At 44.2% G+C, this 26,467-nt stretch overlaps 1 protein-coding gene across 2 annotated transcripts in view; it reads right to left on the bottom strand.

The window, feature by feature from the left end:
• The window catches only part of UGGT2 (UDP-glucose glycoprotein glucosyltransferase 2), a 448,230-nt gene that overhangs the window by 131,426 nt on the left and 290,337 nt on the right, over nucleotides 1-26,467 (bottom strand). For both annotated transcript variants that reach the window (XM_033949012.1, XM_033949013.1), the window contains exons 23-24: nucleotides 17,329-17,456; nucleotides 9,362-9,457 (exon numbers count right to left, since the gene is read on the bottom strand). In XM_033949012.1, coding sequence (XP_033804903.1) covers nucleotides 9,362-9,457; nucleotides 17,329-17,456 — 224 coding nt within the window. The remainder of the gene's footprint in view (nucleotides 1-9,361; nucleotides 9,458-17,328; nucleotides 17,457-26,467) is intronic.

Raw genomic sequence — 26,467 nt, 5'->3', positions numbered from 1 at the left:
AAATTTTTTTTTTTCCTTCTTAGCTATTTCTGGGCAAGAATCCAAAGCTTTACCCGGTACTATGCTTGGGTTCCAACTGCCAAAATCTCTGTTAAGACTTACTCCAGCCCATCTACACCCTCCCAGCCATTGAAGCCCACCCCTGCCCATCTTCCACCAAACGGCCATACACAGACACAGGCCGTGCAAGTCTGCCCAGTAACTGGCCTAGTTCAATATTTAATATTATTTTCTGATTCTAAATCTTCTGTGTTCATCCCACGCTTCTTTGAACTCAGTCACAGTTTTACTCTCCACCACCTCTCTCGGGAGCGCATTCCAAGAAGAGGACTGATTGATCTGATCATCCTTAATTTATAGAAGCAGTTTTTAACTAGAGTACTGATTTGAGGATGAAATGTAAGTTTATTATCAATTAGTACCCCTAATATTTTAATAATAGTAGTTGATTTGAGTGGAATATTATCTATTGAAATTGGAGCAGTTAAATGTAAGCCTTCTTTCCATGAAAATAACATGATATTAGTTTTAGAAATGCTTAATGAAAGCATATTATTATTTAGCCAATCATGAATGGTAGAAAGTTTTTGGTTAATAAGAGCAATATCATCTTGTTTTGCAGGGTCTATATTATGCATAAGTTGAAGATCATCAGCATAGGCATAAGCTGTAAATCCAATTGATTGACAAAGAGTCAGGAGGGGGGCCAGATAGATATTAAATAATAAAGGAGATAGTATAGAACCCTGTGGAACACCGAAGTTAGTGTGATATGGTTTTGAAGTAGTCTTATTAAAATGAACTGTAGAAGATCTGTCAGAAAAGTAGGATCTGAACCATTCTAGTGCTTGATCTGTTATTCCAATGGAAGCGAGTCTTTGAAGTAGTAAACAGTGGTCAATTGTGTCGAAAGCAGCTGCAAGATCTGAAGAAGCACTGTGCCTTCTTGTTCCTTGCCTTGGCCATGAGGTCAAAGCTGGGTTGCCCCCAGTGCTGTACAATTACCAGAAATGCCTCTGGTGACAAGGCCCACTCGCCCAGATCCAGAGTCTGTCGACTGAGAAAATCAGCTTGAACTTTGACCACTCCAGCCACATGCATTGCCGTCAGTGCCAGAGATGAAGTTCCGCCCAAAGGAAAAGCTGGAGGGCTACCTGAGCCAAGGGAGAGCTCTTGGTCCCTCCCTGGAGAATGATTTAGGCCACTGCTGTCACATTGTCAGAGAAGATCCGGAATGCCTGTCTCTCCAAGGTCACCTGCAATGCTCTCAGGGTGAGACGAATGGCCCTGAGCTCCAGACGATTGAATGACCACCTTTTCTGAGACAGAGTCCAACAGCCCTGAAGAGGATGACGATTGCAGTGCACTTCCCAGCCCCGAAGGCTGTCATTTGTCGTTATCACAGTCCAGGAGGCAATGTGCAATGGAACGCCCTTGCAGAGCGATTGAAGACGATGCCACCAGTTCATGTTCACTTGGGCCTCCAAAGTCCACGGCAGACACATCTGCAAGGCATCCTGGTGGGGTGTCCAGCGGGAAAGCAAGGGATGCTGAAGAGAACACATGTGTGCTCTTGCCCAAGGGACGACATTCAGCGTGGCCACCATGAATCCCAGAACCAGTAGGTAGTCACACGCCACAGGAGCTGACTTCTTCAAAAGAGCCATACTCTGAGAACACAGCTTCTGCCTGCGAGCCTCAGGAAGGTAAACATAGCCTGCCACTGTATCGAAAAGAACTCCTAGGAATTTAAGCAACTGAGTGGGCATCAAATGACTCTTCCTGTAGTTGACAATTCAGCCCAGGTCTTCCAACACTTGGAGCGCCTGCCCCAACATGCGTTGTCCCTGTGAAGGGGGGGGGGGGGGGCTCTGATCAGCCAGTTGTCTAGATAAGGGTGAATCTGCAACTCCATCTTGCTCAGATGAGCCACCACTACCACAATCACCTTGGTGAAGGTCCGGAGTGCTGTTTCTAGCCCAAAGGGCAGGGCCGAAAACTGGTAATGCTGACCCAGAACACGAAACTATAGAAACTTGTGGTGGGCCAGAAAAATGGGAATGTGCAAGTACGCCTTCATCAGATCCAGGGAGGCCAGAAATTCCCTCAGAGCCACTGCTGCAATGGACAACCTTACAGTTTCCATTTGGAATCGAGGAATCTTGAGCGCCACATTCACATGCTGAAGATCCAGAATCGGTCTTGTGACAAACCCGTGGCCAGCTTTATCCCTGTAATGGATAAAAGCAGAGCACGGTCCCTGGTCAGGAGAGCTGACCAGGTTAAAAGTAAGGATATAGAATGGCTGACTACCGCTCAGACAGTGAGGTAGAGCAGGAAGGGTATGATCCTAAGAATATCCAGCAGAGTGTGCCATACCAGAATAGATACATCAGAAAGCCTGTTAGAACTTTTACTGAGAAGTGGAGACTTAGTCCTGCAAGGTATTCTCACTATCAGCCTAGGAGAAACCTGAATTATTTCCCTAGGGATTTCCAGCCCAAACCCCTGCTCCTAGAAGAGAGGGGTGGGGCTATGACACACGTAAAAGCAGAGCCCTGAATCACAGGACGACGGGAGAAGGCAGGGACGGAGGCACAGAGGACAGAGAAACAGAAAGGCACGAGCAGCAGAGCAAGCAAGAAGGTGAGGGTAGGAGTCTCTCTCCTCAACCCCACAGCAGTGAGGACGTGGATATGGTGGAGGACTTTCCTAGCTTGAGCCCAGCTACTGAGAAGCTGGCAAGAGCTGAGGCAATGGACACAACTGAATTGCTTCTAGATGCCAACTGTAATCCAGAGGGAATGGAGGTTAGTCCATAAGCTGAAGGGAAGCAAGGAAGCTGTCTATCTAAGCTGCGTTTGTGTGATGGTTCTCTGTAACCAGAGAACAGGTGTCACTGATTAGGGAGAGAAGAAAAACCTCTCCATGTTACTCTGGGACTACCCGGAGGTTTTGTTTGCTAAAGAAAATGTATCTTTGATCTTGTGAAGCCATGGTGATAAAGCCTCTGAAAAATTAACAGCTTATCTAAAGCCCTGCTGTGCTCCATCAGCTGATGCTGATAAGCTCTATTGAACGCCAGAGCTTTGAACGGAGTCAGAGCTGGGAACAAAACACTTTATCCTGCAAGATTAGCTGGAGAACTTGTGACTGTATTTCCAAAGTTTGCTACTTTACTTGCCTTGTTTATGCAGTTTTTGCTTTCATTGTTTTGGAATTTTTTTTCATGGCATTTCGGTTTATTTGAACCTTGGTGAAGAGGACTATCTTTAAAGCAGAGAAAGCCCAGGGGAATGCAATTATATGCCAAACTTGGACTTTAAGCCATTCTGACAACTGTATGATCTATTTTTACTTTGTGCCTGATTTATGCATATCTTGAGGGTGGCTGACGGTGCTCAGACCCCCCTATCAAATAAAGCCTAAGAATGAGAATCTGACCATACCTGAATTGTGTCTCCCTTTATTGGCAAACATATCTCAGTGTGGCCTGGGCAGACTAGGCAGGAGCCTAGGTCTGTCTTACCTGAAAGGCCATCCTCTTTCCTGGGAAAGCCACACCGACAGGCCAGAATAAAACACAGTTAAGCCGCCTGCAGGCCTGAGCAGGGGATAGTTGTGTGACAGTCTCCAATCTTCTGATCCTTTCTTTGGTATGATAAAGTATACAAAGTATCTGCCTGAGCATGAGAGGTCATGTGGTACCAGCTCTATAGCTCGAATATCCAGCAAGCACTGAACAGTAACCTGGAATTTGCATGCCTTGTTCAGGCACCCGGATAGAGAATCCACAAAACAATCTGACAGAGGTTGGGCAAATTCGAGCTTGTAGCCTGACCGAATAATTTCTAAGACCCACTAGTCTGCTGTAAGGCACATCCAGGCAGGCAGAAACTCATGAGAGCCGACCCCCTATCTGCAGAAGGGCATGCGGCTCCCAGGCGTCATTGTGTCTTTCAGGCAGGTCATGCAGGACGGGTGGTGGAATGTTGGGAATGCCTGTAGCCCGCAGATCGATCCTGGGAACTCTGTGAAGATCTCTGTGATGAAGAAGAAACATATTGCCTATAGTCATGAAAATTTCTGCGAGAGCCATGAAAATTAGAACGCGCAGAACCCTTGGAAGATCTGGATCTAATATCAGGTAGGGTCTTTAGGTGATGGTCCACTACTGAATCCATGAGGCCATCCAGTCCCTTACCAAATAAAAGCTGCCCCTTGAAAGGCAGCCGCGCTAAAGTTGCCTTGGAGGGGGAATCACCAGCCCACTGCCAAACCCAAAGCATTCGGCATGCCGAAATAGAATACGTTGACACCTTTGCCAGCACCTTCAAAACATCATATAAGCCATCTGCTATGTAATCTGTTCCAGCCATCAGAAGCTGAGGAGGAAGCTCTACCACATCAGTCTCCATCATACGGAGCAGAGAGACAGAGGCGTGTGCTACAAAGGACGTCACCACCACTGCCTTAGTGCCTAAATTCGCTGTCTCGAAAATTTTCCTGAGGATCACATCCACATGGCGGTCTTGCATACTGTCAGCATAGCTATCGCTAGCATTCAGCATTTTCAGTTGGCATAACATGTCAGCGAAGGCCTATAGGAAACTATATCAATCTGACTCTGGCATGTGAATGCAGATAGATCCTGAGGGCAGGGAGACTGTTTTAAGTAGCCCTGATTGAATCATGATTAGCTAAAAGGCGTTAATGTCTGATTAAGAGGGTGCTTAGGACAATGGGTCCAAATCAGAAACTATTGTCAAAGACAGACTGGAAATACATATATGACTACAGCCTATTCTTCGGCTGTCTAGCACAAGTTTACTAAGGGGGGAAGATTTAACTTCTATTGAAGCTCAATAGTTTTCTATATTCAGAATAAGATTCCAAGCTATAAAAGCCTCCTCTCTGCAACACACAAAAATCTATCTCTTGGCACCCTGGTCCTCTCTTGTTTCTCTTGAGCTCTCTCTTTCTCTATCTCTCTGTCTATCCTTCTCTTTATCTATGGAACACGAAGCATCACCCCATCCCCCTTTTCTCTCTCTCTGCCTTTCCCTGGAACTTCACGCTTCCTTCTGGACTATGTAAGGCAGGGAAACTGCTTTGCTGTAATGCTTAATTGTTGTAATGCCTATGAATACTACTTTTCTGTAAGCCTATTTCTATAATATATTCTTTATGCAATCACCTCTGGCTGTTCCTCTTTGATTCTACTTCCTGGTGAATCATCTGTGAGGGAACTGAACCTGGGACCTGGCGTTTGCAAGTGACCCCACCAACCATATATTGTGGGGGCCACTAACAAACCTTACACATACCACTCCCCCCATCACTGGGAAGAGAGGTGCATCTAGTCACCTGAGCCACCAAGGAATCCACCTTGGGCTGTTTCAGAAGCAGCTGGCACTCCTGCGCCATAGGATACAAATGGGACTTAGCCCTAGCATTTCTCAAAGGACCTTCTGGAGAATCATACTGCTCAGAGACCATATAACTTATATCTGGATGCCAAGGAAGGTCGCAGATTGTGAGTGCACACTGCAAAGCCAAGGAAAAGAAGAAGTGGAAGTAGCTCGCTGAGCGGCCAAGTTCAATTCCTGCAAAGATTCAGCAATCAAATCATGCAAAGCTGCAAATTTAAATAAGCCATGCTGTACAGTCAAATCACCACCAGGATCTGGAGCCCCTAAGGATCCACGGATCCAGTACCCAAGTCCAGTTCCCCAAATGTGGGAAGGGCTGCACTATCAAACAAAGGATCAGAGAGGTCAACAGGCAGAGCTGGGGGAGGAGGGGCATTCACCGAGGGCACCCTAACACCCCCAGATACCGAAAGAGGAGGCAGAGAACTTCCAGCAGCAGAACCTCTGGTTTGAAATTCAGACCGCAAAAATCTCAAAGTAAAAAAAAATACCAGGTCCCTGGGGCATAGAGTCACTCTTAGATGACTTAAACTTGCGTTTCTTACTCTGCAGAGGGTCCCCCCTCCCCCGCCAGGCTGCCCAAAAAACCAGCCGAGTCAAGTTCCGAAAGCAAAGGCGGTCACACCAGTGGGCTTTATGAGCGTATAATCATCTTCTTCAGTGAGGGGGAAAGCAGAGCTGGTAGCTACCACCCCCTCTCCCTCTCATAAACACTTCACAAAAATAAAAAAATGGCAATTTTAGGATTTTTCAGGTGGAGAAACACTTGAAAACACATAAAACCCCTCAAAATTAACTTTTCAAAATCGCTGTGAAAGTCTGTCAGCTCTGCTGTACTCACTGTTACCAGAAAGAACCCGGATATGTGAAAAATCAATAATATTACAGAACACACTTTCACAAGAAAGATACAAAAATGTCATATGTAATGTAGACAGTGCTGCTTTGGTTTAATGGGGTGTGTTTCAAAAAAATGGAGGAAGAGCCTCAGACAGACGCCCCCCCACCACCACAATGGTGGTTCAAGGTGGTTGGATGATAACCTGCATAGACAGCCCTGCAACATAGTAGGCAAAAGCTTATTACCTGATAATATGACACAGGACCTACTGCTGCTGGAAAGATGGTCAACGACTTGGCAGCTGGGCTTCAATGCTAAAAAATGCAAGGTAATGCACCTGGGCAAGAGAAATCCACGCAGAACTTATGCACTAAATGGTGAGACCTTAGCTGCGACCACGGCAGAGCGTGATCTAGGGGTGATCATTAGTGACGACTTGAAAGCTGCCAATCAGGTGGAGAAGGCTTCCTCCAAGGCAAGACAAATGATGGGTTGTATCCGTAGAGGTTTTGTCAGCAGGAGACCTGAAGTCATCATGCCATTGTACAGATCCATGGTGCGGCCTCACTTGGAGTACTGTGTCCAATTCTGGAGACCACACCAATATGTAAGGACATATTGAGGATCGAGTCAATTCAGCGAATGGCCACCAGGATGGTCTTGGGACTCAAGGATCTGACATACGAAGAAAGACTAAAAGAATTGCGGCTGTACTCACTTGAGTATATAAAATTATATAAAATTTGCTTATTAACTTTTAAAACTCTAATATTTCAAACTCCCGCTTTTATTTTTAGAGTTTTAATTCCATATACTACTTCAAGAACACTGAGATCTCAGGACCAACATTTATTGGCCATTCCCTCATTAAGAGTCATCAATACGAGACGCCTCACTATTTTCTCAGTGACTGCTCCCCAGTCTTGGAATGATCTCCCACTTTACTTAAGAGAAGAAAAGAATCTAGACAAATTCAAGACACAACTTAAAAGTTTCCTTTTTATCGATGCTTTTAACAAATAAATGATCCCTTTTTACTTTTTATTGCCTTGTTTTTAAGTTCCTTTTCCCACCTAATGTTTTTTCCTTTGTATTTTAAATTTGATATAGATTGTACCCTTTAAAGAACTCTCCTATTGTTCCCATATCGTACTTAGAAATTAATATTTTATTTTGCTTGTGGTTCGTTTTTAAACTATTGTTTGTATATGTAATTCTCTATGTTTATAAACATTTGTACTATTTTGTACATCGCCTAGAATGTAGAGTAGGCGTTTAATCAAACTATTTAATAAACTTGGATAAACTTGAGGAACGAAGAGAGAGGGGAGACATGATTGAAACGTTCAAGTACATCACGGGTCACATCGAGTCGGAAGATGATATCTTCTGTCTCGTGGGACCCTCGACCACCAGAGGGCACCCGCTGAAAATCAGGGGAGGGAAGTTTCACAGTGACTCCAGAAAGTACTTCTTCACCGAAAGAGTGGTAGATCATTGGAACAGACTCCCACTGCAGGTGATTGAGGCAAGCAACGTGACGGATTTTAAGAGAAAATGGGATGCTCACGTGGGATCTTTAAGGGAGTAAATTCAGGGGGGCGGATACTTGGAATGGGCAGACTCGATGGGCTATGGCCCTTTTCTGCCACCATTTTCTATGTTTCTAACCTCACTGGCAAAAAACCTCCATTGCACTCCCAAGTATAAAAAACTTAAGCAGGGCTGTCTATGCAGGTTGATAGAAGAAAAACTTTCAACTTATCTTCAGTTGATCGGTACACCGACGGTGGCCAGCGTTTCACGAGTCTGCTGCCTCAGGATGTAAAACAATCCGATCAAACTTTTAACTCCGAAAGCGTCCCGTTAAAAGTTTGATCGGATTGTTTTACATCCTGAGGCAGCAGACTCGTGAAACGCTGGCCACCGTTGGTGTACCGATCAACTGAAGATAAGTTGAAAGTTTTTCTTCTATCAACCTGCATAGACAGCCCTGCTTAAGTTTTTATACTTGGGAGTGCAATGGAGGTTTTTTGCCAGTGAGGTTATCATCCAACCACCTTGAACCACCATTGTGGTGGTGGGGGGGGGGCGTCTGTCTGAGGCTCTTCCTCCATTTTTTTGAAACACATCCCATTAAACCAAAGCAGCACTGTCTACATTACATATGACATTTTTGTATCTTTCTTGTGAAAGTGTGTTCTGTAGTAATCTCACTGATACCAGAGACATTGGGCTGCACCTGCTTCCAGCTCTGAGTCCGTAGTCAGCTAGAATTCACTGCCACACTGCTGGGAAAGTCTTCTTCAAGGTGAACTTTGGGCTGCCGGTCACTCCACTGTCTGACAACGCCTCCACCCCTGTGGACCACCGGATGCGCACCAGGATGGGTGGTGGTGTGAAAATACAACCGGCGCTTTAAAGGACACCACTGTGCCCCCTAAGTGCACTAACATTCTGCGCTCGACCCCCCACTTAGCAGATGGTGAGACAACTTCAGGGACGGCCCTGAGCTTCAAGGATTATTATGCAGACTGGTCAACAGATACACAAAAGGGATTAGCCTGTCAGCTACAGACTGAAGTCTGTAAATTCACAAGTAGGCAGAGCCTCCAAATTGCTGTAGATGCAAAAATACCCTCAAAGGGGACGAAACTATGTCAAAGTAAAATAATAAAAATGAAGAGAGCAGAACAAATATACAGCTGCAGCCATGTGTGCAGAAGGAAAGACTGCTAGAGGGCGCTAAGTACACTGAAGCATACACTGAAAGCATAGTGAAAAATCCTGAGTGGATTCTTTCTGCAGACCATGCAAGTATGGGGAAATAACCCTGTTGTTTAGAACAGTGGTTCCCAACCCTGTCCTAGAGGACCACCAGGCCAATCGGGTTTTTGGGATAGCCCTAATGAATATGCATGGAGCAGATTTGCATGCCTGTCACCTTCATTATAAGCAAATCTCTCTCATGCAAATTCATTAAGGCTATCCCAAAAACCAGACTGGCCTGGTGGTCTTCCAGACAGGGTTGGGAACCACTGGTCTAGAATGCCTCACCTATTTCACTAGAAATAGTAGTTATACATACCTGTGCTGCTCCTTTAGAAGCTTGAGATCTTTTCTAGGTTCTCCTTTAGGCATGGAAGACAAGAGAGTATCCACTTTCATAACCAAATCACTTCCACTAAAACAATAAAAATGCAACAATATAAACAATTTTTATACTCTTGTAACACTCATCAAAATGAAAAGTTTTGGTAAACAGAAAAAGAATGTTATTGTTAGTCAAGAAACGTGCTAAATTCAAAAATCTTGCCTGTGTGGTACCATTCACCTAAGCTATATTTACAAAAGAGGACACATCCAACGTGCCGGAACCTGAAAAAAATCTTCAAAGGAGATCAAGCAGATAAATTAACATCCATGGAGGTAAGCCTTGAAGACATACACAAGCAGATAGATAGATTAAAAACTGACAAATCTCCGGGCCCAGACAGAATCCACCCTAGGGTATTGAAAGAACTAAAGGAGGAAATAGCGGAACTACTACAGCAGGTTTGCAATCTATCCCTGAAAACAGGCGTGATCCTGGAGGATTGGAAGATAGCTAATGTTACGCCCATCTTCAAAAAAGGATCGAGAGGCAACTTGGGAATGAAAACAAGCCAACATGGCTTCTGCAAGGGAAGATCGTGCCAAACGAACTTTTTGCACTTCTTCGAAGGAATTAACAAATGGATGGACAAGGGGGACCCAATAAACATCGTATACTTAGATTTCCAAAAAGCCTTTGACAAGGTACACCATGAACGCCTACTATGGAAACTGAAGAACCATGGGGTGGAAGGAGATGTACATAGATGGATTGGAAATTGGTTGACAGGTAGGAGGCAAAGGGTGGGAGTGAAGGGCCTCTACTCTGACTGGAGGAGGGTCACGAGTGGTATTCTGCAGGGGTCGGTACTCGGACCGCTGCTGTTCAATGTATTTATAAATGATCTAGAAACAGGGATGAGGTGCGAAGTTATAAAATTCGCAGACGACACAAAACTATTAAGTGGGGTTAGGACTAAAGAGGACTGTGAAGATTTATAAAGGGACCTGAACAAACTGGGAGAGTGGGCGAAAAGATGGCAGATGAAGTTTAATGTAGAGAAATGTAAAGTCTTGCATGTAGGAATCAGAAACCTGATGTACAGCTATATGATGGGAGGGCTGGTAATGGGTGAAAGTAGCCTAGAAAAGGACTTGGGGGTACTGGTGGACAACGAAACTGTCGGCACAGTGTGCAGCGGCCTCTAAGAAGGTGAACAGAATGCTATGTATTATCAAGAAAGGTATTACAACCAGAACGAAAGAAGTTATCCTGCCGTTATATCGGGCAATGGTGCGCCCGCATCTGGAGTACTGCATCCAATATTGGTCGCCGTACATTAAGAAGGATATAGCGATACTCGAGAGGGTTCAGAAAAGAGCGACACGATTGATAAAGGATTTGGAAAACCTTTCATATGCTGAGAGATTAGAGAAACTGGGGCTCTTTTCCCTGGAAAAGCGGAGACTTAGAGGGGACATGAGAGACTTACAAGATCATGAAAGGCATAGAGAAAGTGAAGAAGGACAGATTCTTCAAACTTTCAAAAACTACAAGAATGAGAGGGCATTCGGAAAAATTAAAAGGGGACAGATTCAGAACCAATGCTAGGAAGGTCTTCTTCACCCAAAGGGTGGTGGACACCTGGAATGCGCTTCCAGAGGGTGTGATAGGACAGAGTATGGTATTGTGGTTCAAGAAGGGATTAGATAATTTCCTGAAGGAAAAGATGATAGAAGAGTATAGATAGAGGATCACTATACAGGTCCTGGACCTGATGAGCCGCTGCGTGAGCGAACTGCTGGGCATGATGGACTTCTGGTCTGACCCAGCAGAGGCACTGCTTATGTTCTTATCCAATCAAAAGCATCTATCTGACTCAAGTATATTTTCTTAGATGTGTTGATCTTATTAGCTAATAAGATTTAATATATTTGAGATTAAAGTAGAATAAAATCTCTTAAAAGGTATTAAAGGACTAAATACAACATAAAATGTAGGCATTAAGGAAAATTTTGCTTAGGTAGCTTAGTATCAATCATGAGCACTAAAATATAATTCATAATGAGCAAAAAACAAAACTAATACCTGACATGCAGTAAGCCTATTTCAGAAAACAAAAAAAATACTTAAAGATTAACAAAAATTACCTACACATGCAGATTCACTCCCCTGCCCTCCTCCAGTCCAGAATGCTTATTCTTTTCTCAGTTTGTTGAGAAAAGTATGTATACTTTTCCGAGGAAACAGACAAAAGTGTGCCCAGCCAGTGCACCTCCTTTATGCTTACAGAGGATGAACAATGAGTCATGCTTAAGAACAGACTAGAAAAATCACAACAGTAAAATTATGTGGGCAGTTAAGCCAGGTTCACAGCTATATTCAGGGGAAGCTTGAGGAAATCTCTGATACAAATAGCTGTGTTTGCTAATCGAATGACAAGGGTTGAACAAAGGTTTTTGATGAAGACAAGTTGCAGGCTGCCACTATGTAGACTGAAAAGTTGAAAATGTTCAGTAAACTACAAAGACAAGCTTGTAGACTTGGAAAAATGAGTCCCATCAAAGCACAATTCAGTTAGCTGGTCTTCCAGATAACATAGTGAATAGGGAGCTTTAAATGTTCTTTGTACATGTGATTGCCCAAGAAGCTTGGCCTTATTGGACTGTATAACTTGTACGGATAGAAAGTGTGCATAAGTTGAGCCTCTGGATCTGGGAATCAGGGTTATCCTTTGTTATCAAGCTTATTCTTTGTCTCAAGTTCTTAAATTATACTCACAAGACTGTAATCATGCAGGGAGTTGAGGCAGAGTGCCCAGGCAGAGTACGAGAACACATTCTTATTTTCTAAAACTATTCTAGTATGATGCACAGCTCCACAAGTGTTCACCAGTGCACTCTAAATTTTATGATATGAAGGTGCACTTGACCTTACAGTTTCTAATAATACTGTAGGTCCAAATACAGAGCTAAGATCAATTTTCTGAGTTCTGTGGTAGAGGCTGAGGAGTTCTTCAAAGATTTGTAAAAGAATTAGGCATCTGGGAATAATGTCCAAGACACTGAAAAGCAGTAGGCCTCATCTGATGTGGTGGTGATGAAGTGCTTTATTTGCCTGCTAGAGAAGATCTGGTCTTTTAAGATAGATGTCATGCCCAGAGCTGTAGGGTAAAGTGTTTTTGCTAAATATCCCTGAAGAAGCTTGTGAAAAAGATGTGGCGTCCATATTTTAGAAATCTCTCTCTACTATATATAAAGTTACTTACCTGTAGCAGGTGTTCTCTGAGGATAACAGGCATATATTCTCACATGTGGGTGGTATCATCTGAAGTAGTCTGGTACGTACACTGCTAAGTGTACGATCTCTTTAAATCTTTGAGGCAGTGCCCCAGCCATGCTTGCGCAGATGCCTTCCCTCCTAGCACTCGAGCTCAGGACCATCAGTATAGTATGGAAGATAATAAAAAAACAACTACAAAGGGAGGAGGGAGGGATGTGAGAATATGTGCCTGCTGACCATGGAGAACAACTGCTACAGTTAAGTAACTTTGCTTTCTCTGAGGACAAGCAGGTATTGTATTCTAACAGATGGGATTCACCAGCTGCCAGGCTCACAGATTTGGACCCTAGAAATATAATTGAAGTAGTTGTGATCCTAGTGGGAAAAAAAAGGCTGATGGGTGGAGTTGGTATTCACATTGAAAAAAAATTCTGCAGAACTGCTTGCCAAATCAATTACCCTGTCTAAAATTTTGCTCTACACAATAATGAGAAGAAAGATGAAGACCATGTCGTTGCCTTGCGTGTTGTGAATCCCCAGTCAGATAGGGTTGAAGGATACAAACATTTTGAGGACTTCCAACAAGGTTTAGTATGATTGAAATAAACTTGGAAGATAGTCCAAGGTATGTTATATTATATTTTGTTCAATCTTATATCCCGCTGAATCCTCATAATCAGAGTTCTAGGCGGGTTACAAGCAGCTTAATATCACACAGAGTTCTTTATCAGGTTGAACATGTTATATAGTGTTATACATAATACATAAAGTTAACTGTACAAGCAGTATAGAGTACTATATCAAAATAGCAGCTGGTTATTAACATTGCCTTCTGTTGCTTTTCCAAGATGAGTGTGTGGCTTAGGAAAAAGACAGGAAGTACACTGGATTGGTTGAGATGGAATTCCAATACCATTTTATGGAGGAATTTAAGATGGGTTCAGAGAACTACTTTGTCTTGACAGAATCTGGTGTAAAATGAGCCAGTCACCAGAGCCTGTAGCTCACTGACACCACCACTTCCTAAGTAAGGAATTTTAGGGTGCAGGAACTGAGAAACTCAAATGGAGACTTCATTGGAGTCAGGGCAGGATTAATTCATCGAGGGCCCCTAGGCACACAAGTACACTGGGCCCCCTGCTCCGGCCCATCCCACCATGCGCCCAGGTGGAAACAGGAAGCTACATCAGAGGGAAGCTTTGGACAAGCAGCACCGCTTGCACAATTACAGTTCCCGTTGCCTTTCTTACCCGCGTTGCATGCTTGTCTTACTTTCTGTTGATGGGGGGGGGCCCGTGTTGCCAATCGGGGGGGGGGGGCACGTTGCCAATTGATGCTGGAGGGGCCCATCGCCGTTTGGAAAAAACAATATTAATGCCCTCCTTCATCGGGCCCTAGGCACATGCCTACTTGGCCTATTGGTTAATCCTGCCCTGATTGGAGTTGCAAGGATGATATTTAGAACCCAGGCAACTGGAAGAGGTTTTCTATGAAAACAACCCTTTCATGAATCAAACAACTAAAGAATTGTCAGATATCAATTTGTCATCAAGTGTAGAATGCAAAGCATTAATTGCAAATTTATTTATTTAGGTATTTATATACCGCCTATCAAGGTTATCTAAGCAGTTTACAATTAGGTACTCAAGCATTTTCCTTATCTGTCCTGGTGGGCTCACAATCTAACTTACCTGGGGCAATGGAGGGATTAAGTGACTTGCCCAAGTCACAAGAAGCAGCATGGGGTTTGAACTCACAACCTCAGGGTGCTGAGGATGTAGCTCTAACCACTATGCCACTCTTTCCTAAATAAGTGTACTCAGACAGAGTTGGTTTCTAGATCAGAATAGGATAGATGGAGGAATGTAGGAAGAGAAGCACGCGAAGGAAGAGAGCACGAGATGGGCTCTAGAGTTCTGTCTACACATCAATGAGAAAACCTCCTCCATTTAAAAAGCACCAAGTCTACCTTATGGTCCTGCACATCCTTTATCACCACACCTCCCTCACTAGGGAGGGAGGTATGCTTTGTTACTTGAGTCACCGTGGAATCCATTTTTCAACTCAGTAAACAGCTGCTGAAATTCTGGAGCCATAGGCTAAAGCTTGAACATTGTCTTGGCTACCCTTAAGGAGCCTTCCGGAAACTCCCATTGCTCAGTGACTAGCAAAGTGATGTCTGGGCGTCTGGGCGTGTAAGAAAAAATGTAGTCTGGACATTTGTGCTGCTCATGATCATGCACTGTGAGGCCGATGGCTGTTGAGGTTCCAGCTTCAATTCCATGAGCATATCCGTAATAACATGAGCCGACTTGAAAAGATGCCATGCAGAGGGATACTCTCTCAAGTCAAGCAGGACTTTTGCCTCTTGACTTCCAGCCTCTAAAAGAACCAGAATGTCCAAGCAAGGAACTGCATTCTGGGAAAATAAAGGCATAAGAGTCCTGTCTCCATTCCTTCCAGTCCTGGTCTGCATGGTCACTCACACTGGATGCTGGATTCCTTAGTGGCGGGGAGGTAACCTGGGGAGGAATCTGTCCCCTGCCAATGATGGGGTACCTGCAAGCAGCCCAGTGTCCTGGACCCATCAAATAACCTTTCCACAGGAGATTCACGAAGTGCAGGGAAAACCCCTGAACAGGAGGCCCACAAACCCATGCAGGACCTAAGACTGGCTTTTTTTGGGTTCCGTTGCATTTCGCATAATTACTGTTTGGGGTCTCTGGGAGGGATTTCTTCCCAACCATTCAGACCCTCTGCAGTTCCCCAGCCCTAGAGGACTCAGAGGCTAAGCCCAAGATTTTTGTCCCTCCCTCGCATGCCCCATGGCACACGGTACATATACATTCCTTGGCCAACCATTCAGCACAAAACTGGCATGATATGGGGGTAGAATAGGCTGAGTCAATCCCAGTTGATTTTGAGTCATATCAAGAGGTTTTGAGGCAGATGGAAGCTTTAGAAAGAAAAAAATCCAAAATGGCCACCACCAGTGAATTCATGGCAAAAATATCCCGTGGGGGCTCTCGTGAAGATCAATAAATTCAGGGAAAGGGGTTTTGGAGGTGGGGAGACCATTTCTCTGGCCCCAGAAACCTTTAAAAGTCAAAATTTCAGGCCTACCCCCTGATTTTCTCCATAGGGAATAATGGGCAGTACTCACTGTGTTGTTCTGTGCCTGCCTGTCAGCTTTCTCTGCAGCCTGACTGTATGGAGAGGACCTTTCTGCTTCAGTGTCTTCAGAAGTGATCCAAAACTGGAGATCTTCAGGCTGCCAGTCAGACTGGTACAGACTGTGAACTCAATCCCATGTATCCTTGTGCCGTGATGGGGGAGTGAAAACGCAGCTGACTCTCTGAAACCTCAAAGGAGTCTCATAGCCTGCACTCAAGCCTCTGATAAATAAGCTTCCAAAATGCACAGAGCAGGCTGGCTCAGCACGTACACCTGGGGGGTCACCCCATGAGCTGCAGACCACCTATGCGGAATCTGCATCCTCTCAGGCAGAGTAACCCCAAATTGGGGCCCTCTAGGCAACTAAGCCTTACAAAATGGATTAAAAAATACCCGAAAATAATAAAACCTAAACAGAACAGATCGGAACCTTCTCAGTTAGCTTTCAAAAGAAAAAACTGAAGAGGGCACTGTAGTCCACTGGTGAAGGAGGAATTGAAAGATGTGACAGACATTCTTCTACAATGGTTCGCAACCGGGTATATTCACCTAGAGTACACAGACTCCTATGTTTATGACACCAACCTACATTGTAGTCTTGTGAGCTGTGCTGCTTGTTTGTACCCTCTTAACTACTTGGATTATTTTGTGATTTATGTTTTTATATTTTTATATTTAAGACAGCCACGGACCCTATAACACCCCTGAGGAAGACATTTTTATTTTGCCAAAACACAGTCCATGTTGGGTCACTTTTATTGAATATATTATTTGGTTTCTATCCTGTGGGTCACTTGCGACTGTACCCTTTGTGGTTTTTTTAATGATTGTTTTTAAGTTATCTGGATGCTTATTAAACTACAAACTGGTATATCTGATCTTACAAAATATTAGTATAAGTCTGTAATTACATAATAATGTTTAGGCGCAGACGCTTACATCATATCAATGGCTGGGGTAACTGATATGATTCTAAAAGCTTAGCGTGTAAATGTGTGGCATACTCCTGACCTTTCTATGCCCCTCCAATGTGCATGCCCCCTTGCAGTTATGAGTGCTAAGTTTATAGAATACCAACTAAATGCAGTTAAATGTGTAATTGCAAACCGATGCCAATTATAGATTGTTAGTGCCAATTAGCACCTAAGTTTCCAATTAAGATATACATATAACTGCCAGTATTCTATAACCTATGCACACAATATTGCATGCAAGTTTATAGAACCAGGGGGACATCTGCTTTTCCAGAACACTATTTCACAGCTGAATTGCACATATACAGGTTTCAAAATCTGATTAAGATGAATGACACACATTGTGCAAATAATTCAAAGCAATGAGATTTGCCCTTTAAAAAGGCCACAAAAATACATCAGAGAGACAAATTTGCACTTTTTCAAAATGCTTATAAATTGTAAAGTCCTGGCAGCACAATAGGACCTAGTCTTATACAGTTTACACAGTAGTTTAGGAAATAACATCTGTGTCATGAAACAAATATTTACCGCTTAGAATCAATCCCCATTTTTTTAACAATGGCTTTAATCTTGTCTGCTGAGGTAGTGAATGTCACTTGTTCCAGTAAGTCCAAATCTTCAATGTGGAATTCATTTTCTTCAATAGGGCCAATGATCTTAAAACATACAAAAATATTTGTTAAAGTGTTAGTTTATTTTTTTTATCTTCAAAATTCATTTTCTGTTGGATTAATATACATTATATGCTTATCTCATCTACTATAATAAAACGCTAAGCGCGCATGCGCACTCTTATCTGCATGTTCCCTGAACTGTATGTCCGTGGCAGGTAAGAGTACGCATGCGTGCATAGGGTTCTATTCTAACGACCGGCAGAAGGTAACATGCCGTGACTCCCTCCCCCCCCCGGCGCTGACCTTACCTGGCATACCCGAAACCCCCGTTGACCCTCCCAGCCGAACCTCCCACCGCGAGATAAACACAAACCTCCCGGCTCCAGCAGCATCCAAGGCACAGTAAACACACTGCTTCGCGTCCTTCTACTGGCCTGATTTCCTCTTCCGCGTCCCTGATGACATCATCAGATATGCGGCAGATGAAATTATTGCATTAGAAGTCCACGAAGCATCGTGTTTACTGTGCCTCGGACGCTGCTGGAGCTGTGAGGTTTGTCGGCCATCTAGTGGTGGGAGGGTCGGCTGGGAGGGACAACGGGAGTTTAGGGTGTGCCGGATAGGGTCGGAGCGGGGTGCGGGGGGTTTAAATGGAAACATGCTGCTCAGGGGGATGGGATGGAGGCAGGCAGGCTGGCTTAGGGGAGTGGGTAGATGGAAACATGCTGCTCAGGTGGATGGGAAGCAGGCTGGCATGGGGGGGGGGGACAAAGTCTGGAAGATAGTGATGGGGACATAGGAAGGAGGCACGGGGGGCACTAAGGACAGAGAAAGGGGCACTAAGGACATAGGATGCACTGAGGGCACTAAGCAGGACAGAGGCACTGGGGGCATTAAGGACACAGGAAGGAGGTACTGGGGGCACTAAGAATGTAGGAAGGGGTACTAAGGACACGGGAAGGAGGCACTAGGGGCACTAAGGACATAGGAAGGGGCACTAAGGACATAGGAAGGAGGCACTGAGGGCACTAAGGACATAGGGAGAGACACAGCCAAAAAACATGACAGACAGGCAGGCAGCGTCCAAGGAGAGAGAGACAAAGAAAAAAAAACAGACAGAGACATCTGCTCTAGCACCCGTTAATGTAACGGATTTAAACACTAGTATTTCCATATTACCCTTCAAAAAGTTCATTTTGTATAAACTGAGAAATAATTACTCTCTTGCTCTAATATTTTTATTTTGGCAAAAATGAAAAGATTAAATTCTTCAGCACTGAATACTGGTTACTTAATTTCATCCTGAGATTTTACTAGTGTAAAAAGAATTACAATTATCAGAATTTAGAAATCATCAATGCTTATCAAACATCTAAACTGTCCAAAATGATTAAAATTGGGGAACAACTTACTATCTTGCCCTATACATGCACTGACTGGAAATTTTTACACTTTCTGTGTGAGCGCTGCCATTGTTGTGGGCAGAGATAACATATTGTCAGGAACTCAGGAAGGAAAGCATTTGAATTGTAGCACTAGTAGGGAACATCTTGCCCTATAAATGTAACTAGTGTGCGCTTACTACAGCTTAAAAAGGTGGGATGTGTTCAGATTCCTGTGTGCTAAAAATTATTTAAAATTTTTTTGAGGGGACGTCAACTCAGGATTACTACATGAGCCCTTACTGCCTACAATATGGGTGGCGGTAAATGCTCACTTTTTTGTGTGTGTGTGTGGGGACACGGTATTGTTAGGTGACTTCAACATGCCTGATGTGGACTGGGGCACACTTACCGCTGCTTCCGGCAGCAGCAGGAGGCTATTAAACTCTTTGAAGGGAGCACGTCTCAGGCAATTGGTGTTGGACCCAACAAGGGATCAGGCAATACTGGACCTGTTGCTTACCAATGGTGAAAGTGTCACAGAGGTCTCGGTGGGAGACACATTGGCCTCAAGCGACCATAACATGATATGGTTCAATCTTGGGAAAGGCTTCACTAAACCTGCCACACTGACCAAGGTCCTCAAATTCAAGGACACAAACTTCCAAGAGATGAGTGACTTTGTTCACCAGATGCTACAAAGCCAAGCAGAAACCGATAGTGTGGATGAAATGTGGTTGACTCTGAAAGCCACCATACAGGAAGCGACAAACCGTTATGTTAAGCTAGTAAGTAAACGCCGTAGAAACAATAAACCACAGTGGTTCACTGCGGAGATCTCAGACCTCATCAAAGAAAAGAAAAAAGCATTCATCTCTTACAAACAATCAAGGGAACAGGACTCCAGGGCAGAATACCTGACCAAGTCAAAAGCCGTCAAAACAGCAGTCAGGGAGGCTAAATTCAACATGGAGGAATCTCTAGCAAAGAACATCCAGAAGGGAGATAAATCATTCTTCAGGTATATCAGTGACAGAAGTAAAAACTCAGGGGGAATAGTACGTCTAAGGAAACCAGACGGAGACTATGTGGAAAAGGACTCAGAAAAAGCCCAACTGTTAAATGAATACTTCTGCTCTGTCTTCACCCGAGAAGCTCCGGGGCATGGCCCTCAGTTACAGACAAGGGCTGACTCAGTTGACCCATTTAGCGATTTCAAATTTACGCCCAACAGTGTCCACGTTGAGCTGTCCAAGCTCAAGGTTTACAAGGCAATGGGACCGGACAACCTGCACCCCAGGGTACTCAGGGAGTTGAGTGATGTCATGGCGGAGCCGCTGTCGGCACTCTTCAACCTCTCCCTTAGTTCAGGTAGCGTCCCGTTGGACTGGAGGAAGGCTAACGTCATTCCACTCCACAAGAAAGGCTCCAAGACAGAAGCGGCAAACTACAGACCAGTGAGTCTCACATCAATAGTGAGCAAACTAATGGAAACTCTTATCAAACACCAATTAGATACGATCCTGAATGAAGAGAACCTACGGGATCCCCGTCAACATGGATTTACTAAGGGGAGATCCTGCCAATCCAACTTGATCAGCTTCTTTGACTGGGTGACGGGGAAGCTAGATGTTGGAGAGTCCCTGGACATCATATACCTGGACTTTAGCAAAGCATTCGATAGCGTGCCTCATCGCAGGTTACTAAGCAAGATGAGTTCCATAGGATTGGGCGACACATTGACGAAGTGGGTTGGGAACTGGCTTGGAGGTAGGGTTCAAAGGGTAATGGTGAATGGCACCCCCTCTGAAATGACGGAGGTGATCAGTGGAGTGCCCCAGGGCTCTGTCTTGGGCCCGATACTGTTCAATATCTTTATAAGGGACTTGGCAGAAGGGCTCCGAGGTAAGATAACATTATTTGCCGATGATGCCAAACTAAGCAATGTAGTGGGCAAAAGCACAATAGATAAAAATTCAATGCCCGACAATATGATGCATGACCTACTCTTACTAGAGAGCTGGTCTAAGACATGGCAGCTCAGCTTCAATGCCAAAAAATGCAAAGTTATGCACCTGGGTACCCAGAATCCATGCAGGACTTATACCCTTAATGGCGAGATCCTAACAAGAACGGTTGCAGAACGAGACTTAGGGGTGATCGTCAGTGAGGACATGAAGGCTGCCAATCAAGTGGAGCAAGCTTCTTCCAAGGCAAGACAAATCATAGGTTGCATACGCAGGGGTTTCGTCAGCTGTAAGCCTGAAGTCATTATGCCTTTGTATAGATCCATGGTGAGACCGCACCTGGAATACTGTGTGCAATTCTGGAGGCCACATACCGTAAGGATGTGCTGAGGCTGGAATCGGTCCAGAGAATGGCCACCCGGATGGTCTCGGGACTGAAGGATCTCCCGTACGAAGAACGGTTAGATAAATTACAGCTATACTCGCTCGAGGAGCGCAGAGAGAGGGGAGACATGATCGAGACGTTTAAGTATCTCACGGGCCGCATCGAGGTAGAAGAAGATATCTTCTTTTTCAGGGGTCCCACGGCAACAAGAGGACACCTGTGGAAAATCAGAGGCGGGAAACTGCACGGTGACACCAGGAAGTTCTTTTTCACCGAAAGGGTGGTCGATCGCTGGAATGGTCTTCCACTTCAGGTGATTGAGGCCAGCAGCGTGCCTGATTTTAAGGCCAAATGGGATCGACACGTGGGTTCTATTCGCAAAGTAAAGGCAGGGGAGGGTCATTAGGGTGGGCAGACTGGATGGGCCGTGGCCCTTATCTGCCGTCGATTTCTATGTTTCTATGTTTCTACTAATGGCGACATTAGCAGGTGGTCATTAATACAAGAAAAGAAAATCAACTCTTATGCTGTACTGTAATAAAAATGTTTTTAGCATGCAGTAAAGATCTGTTTAAGAGTGTGCTAAACCTACTTGTTACCACAGCTAGTTAAAAAGACTCCTAAATGTTCCTAAAAATTATTTTTGCAGCTAGGAAAGATGGTGATTTTGATCTTATTTTTTGTCCATATAGCCTTCATTTAACTATTTGGAGACATCCCAGCAGGATGTAAATACAAGAGTACCTTAATTGTTACCTTTCAGTCAGAGGAGGATAAAATAATGATTCTTAGAACTCGTTAAAAAAATGAAATAGATGCCCTGATTGGCTCAAATGCCTAAGGACCCTCCTACAGGGCCAACCAATCTTAAGCCTCCTTTCCAGTGCACGACCAATTGGAGTAAAGACACAATGCACTTGATTTAATGGTATATTTAAAGGGACTACATGATTAAATGTAGATTGTTGTACATGACAAAAATAAGACATCCCCTGAAAATAAGCTCTAATGCATCTTTTGGAGCAAAAATTAATATAAGGCCTGGTCTTATTTTGGGGGAAAAATGGGTACTACAGCCAAAGTACACTGACAAAACTGCCTTGCAAATCCATCTGGAAATAAGAGTCCTTAGAAGTTGGTTAGTACAAAAAATATAATCTGAGAGACAAAAGTCATTGATCACCTCGAGGTAATGGAGAAGAGCTCTTTGAACATCTAGCAACTTCAAAACTTTTGTCCTTTTTCTTCAAACCTGTGGTTTGGAACGCAAGTAGCCGGACTTCCTGATTGACGTGGAAGTGCAGAAATCACCTTTGGCAAAAAAAGAAGGAGCTGTGCACAGGAAAATCCCAGCCTCTTTAACTTAACTTAGAGGAACGGCTCTCAGCATGAGAGTACCTGCAAAAACTGAGACTCTTCTTACAGAGGCGATAGCCACCAGGTAAACTGTCTTAATGGTATGATCCATCAGAGCAAAGGCTCATACGGCGCCTTACTGAGTCCCCGCAAAATAATATTAAGGTTGTACAATAGAAAAGGTTTTCTTACAGGAGGATGAAGCCTGAGTGCACCCTTCTCAAGTCCAGCTTGGAGAAACGCAAAGATCACTTACATTGGGGCTCTTATAGTCTCCACATTCCCTTTGACAACCAGCTCTAAAACATTTCCCAGGCTTTAGAAAAGGCCGCAACCATCGCTGCTTTCTTAGACCTTAGGAGGGTAGATATAACCACCTTTGCGTAACCTTTCCGCGCTAAAGCTGTATACTCAAAAGCCATGCCATGAGCCCAAAACATTCTGGATCCTACATGGGAACTTGATCCTGTGATAGGAAAGCCGGAGGGATCGGTAACTTGAAATCCTTGTCTCTCTGCAGGCGCACTAGATCCACATATCAAGGTAGATGCAGCCAATCTGGGGCAACCAGAATTATCAACCCCAGGTGGTTTGCTATTCTACAGATGAGTTGGACTATTAAGGGCCACAGGGGAAACACATACAACAGCCCTTTCTCCTATCTTCTTGGAGGCTATTGTAGTGCATGAATTGGAGGGTTGAGGTCACCTTGTGCTTACAAACCTCTGCTGAAAACTCCAATATGATCTCTGGACAGAGAACCCTCAATAGTACTGACAAACTTGTTGAGAACCTCAAAAATTACCCCAACCAAATCCCCCAGGGACATGTGGTTTCTGTCTGACAAAGCTTTAGAGTGACCATCCGACACATTGGCCATAAGAACGGCCAATCCCTTACCAAAGAGCATTTGGCTTTAAAAGGGTAGCCTGCTTAAGATGGCTTTAGAAGATGAATCTCCCACCCATTGCCTGATCCAGAGCATTTTGTGGGCAAGGTTGAACTAGGGCATCCATTCCGGCACTTCCAGGTTCAAATCTAGTCCATGTCTTGCCGCATGAATGATTGCTACATAGTAGTTAACATGCGAGTATGTGTTTTCACTCACACGTAACTAGATAATTTTTTTATGTTTATAGATGATTTCATCACGAAGAGTTGAAAATACTGTGCATAATTTACAACATCAAGTTTATTGAAGATCCACATTTGGGTCCCCTGAAGCAGGGATCGAAACGGGGCCACGTCGACCCTTGAATTTAATTTAAAAGCTAAGTGAACTTTAATATACTTCACCAATGCAGTGATGGCGTGTTTGTGATAAACAGATGCGAAGATATTTTCCCATATTTGAAGGACTTTGAAGGATTTTTAAAAAATATAATTTATATAAATATATTCCAGTGCCTTGGAGCGTGATCATAGGTTTATCAACCTGCAATGACTGGAAGGCGAACTCTTTTTTAGGGAGGTCTAACAATCTTCCTTCCAGAGTTTCACATCTCTGAGCGAGTTACATACCTTATTGACCACTCTCCATAGGCAGTTTCTTATTGGAGTCAGCTTTTCGTTATATTCAATTTCTTTCTGACTTCCTTTTTTTGATAACTATTATCCCTGAAGTTCACATAAGGCTCAAATCTTTGGCTGAAGAAGCAAACTACTTTCCTGTTTACTGCTGATGTCATCAGATCAAAAATTGGTTGCCCCTATCGATGCACAATGCAGTCAAACGTTCAGTTTCTGCCACCTGAGATAGTCAGCCTGAACAATCTCCACTCCTGCAACATGTGCTGCTGAGAGCGCCTGCAGGCGAGCCTCTGCCCAACAGAACTAGGCCTCTAAGCACAATGGAGCACTCTTGGTGTCTCCCTGCCTGTTGATATAATCCACCACTGAAATATTGTCTGAAAAATCCTGACTGCTTTGCCTTTCAGGGATTTCTCTAGTGTTTGTAACATCAGACAAATGGCTCGAAGCTCTAATCAGTTTACAGACCATTTTCTCTAAGAGGGCGTCCAGCATCCTTAAACTAGATGACTCTCACAATGACCCACCCCCCCAGCCATAAAGGTTGGCATCTGTCATCAGGATCACCCAAGGGACTATGTAGAATGGCATTCTCTTTGATGATGACTCCTGCTGGAACACCAATGCAAACTTCAATGCACCTCCACCATTCAGGTCAAGACATCTGGAGCGAATCTGTCTGTGGAGACCAGAGGGACAATAGTGTGTCCTGGAGAGAGTGAATATGAGCCTTCGCCCAAGGCACAACCTCGACCCTATCACCTGGAGATACTGCCAAGCCGTAGGAGCTGATATCACTAGGAGATCTAAAATTTGGCACGTGATCTTCAGTTTGCATAACTCGAGAAGAAAAACACAGCCCTCTGTTAAAACAGATTCCCAAGTACTCTAGATACTGGGTCGGTTCCAGGTGGCTTTTCCTGAAATCAATAATTGAACCCAAGTCTTACAACAGGTAGACCACGTGTGTCACTGCTTTTTCTCCATCTGTCTTGAATGGAGCTCTGATCAGCCCATTGTCCAGGTATGGATGCACTGCCACCACAACCTTTGTGAAGGTGCAAGGCACAGTTGCAAGGCTGAAGGGAAGAATGGAGAACTGGAAATGTCTCCCCAGCACACGGAATCTCAAGAATTTCCTGTGGTCTGGAAATAAAGGGATATGAAGATAGGGCTCTGTCAAATCCAGAGAGACTAGAAATTCCCCCAGCCCCACTGCTGCAATGACTGAGCAAACGGTCTCCATGCAGAATCAGGGCAGTTTCAGCACTGCACTGACTAACTTCAAACTCAGGCCTGGCCTCCAGTTCTCTGAGTCTTTTTTGGGCATTAGGAAGTATATGGATAACTGCCCAATCCGGATTCTTTGGGTGGTATGGGCTCTTTGGCTTGAATATCTGAAAGCCTTTTCAATGTTGAAAGAATCTTGACTGTTTTTCTAGTCATCCGGTTGTAGGAGTCCACAAATAAGTCCCCCAGAGGATGACAAAATTTGAGCTTGTATCCTTCCCAAATAATGTCCAGTACTCTGTGGTCTGAGCAAATCTGCGTCCAAGTCTACCAATAAGCCAACAACCTCCCTTCTATCATCAGAAGTATGGCTACTGACCTGGCATAATTGGGATTTCTTGGAGGCTGATGTAGTGCATGAATTGGAGGGTTGAGGTCACCTGATGTTTACAAACCTCTGCTTAAAACTCCAATATGATCTCTGGGCAGAGAACCCTCAGTAGTACTGACAAACTTGTCGAGAGCCTTGAAAATTACCCCCAACTATACCCCCTAGTGACATATGGTTTCCTGTCTGGCAAAGTTTTAGAGTGACTATCTAACACAGTGGCCATAAGAACGGCCAATTCCTTACCAAAGAGCATTTGGTCTTTAAAAAGGTAGCCTGCTTAAGTTGGCTTTAGAAGACGAATCTCCCATCCATTGCCTGATCTAGAGCATTTTGCGGGCAGAGATAGAATAAGCAGAAACCTTGCTCATACCCTGAATATGTCATATAGAACAGCTGCTATATAATCAACCCCTGCCATTAACCTCTGGGGGGGGGGGGGCAGATTAACCATCTGCCATGGGAATCCAACATAATCTAGTATGGCAGGAGCGTGCAAGGAATGAAGATTCTGTGCTACTTTAAGCCCCAAAGTCAAGGGCTCAAATTGTCTCTTGAGGACTACATTCACCCCGTGATTCTGCGCATCCTTTAAAATCACTCCACCTTCATTAGTAACTTAAGCTACCAACGAATCCACCTTAGACTGACCACACAGCTGCTGAAATTCGAGAACCATTGAGTACAGCTTTGACATAGTCCTAGCAAGCCACAAGGGGCCCTATAGGGGCTCACAATGCTCCATGAATAGCAAAGTAATGTCTGGATGTGAAGGAAAAAAGTGTGGTCTGAGCCTTAGAGCCACTAATAGAAGA

The sequence above is a fragment of the Geotrypetes seraphini genome, chromosome 6 (assembly GCF_902459505.1).
Source record: "Geotrypetes seraphini chromosome 6, aGeoSer1.1, whole genome shotgun sequence".
NCBI classification, from domain to species: domain Eukaryota; kingdom Metazoa; phylum Chordata; class Amphibia; order Gymnophiona; family Dermophiidae; genus Geotrypetes; species Geotrypetes seraphini.
This window is presented reverse-complemented; position numbering and strand designations above follow the sequence as displayed.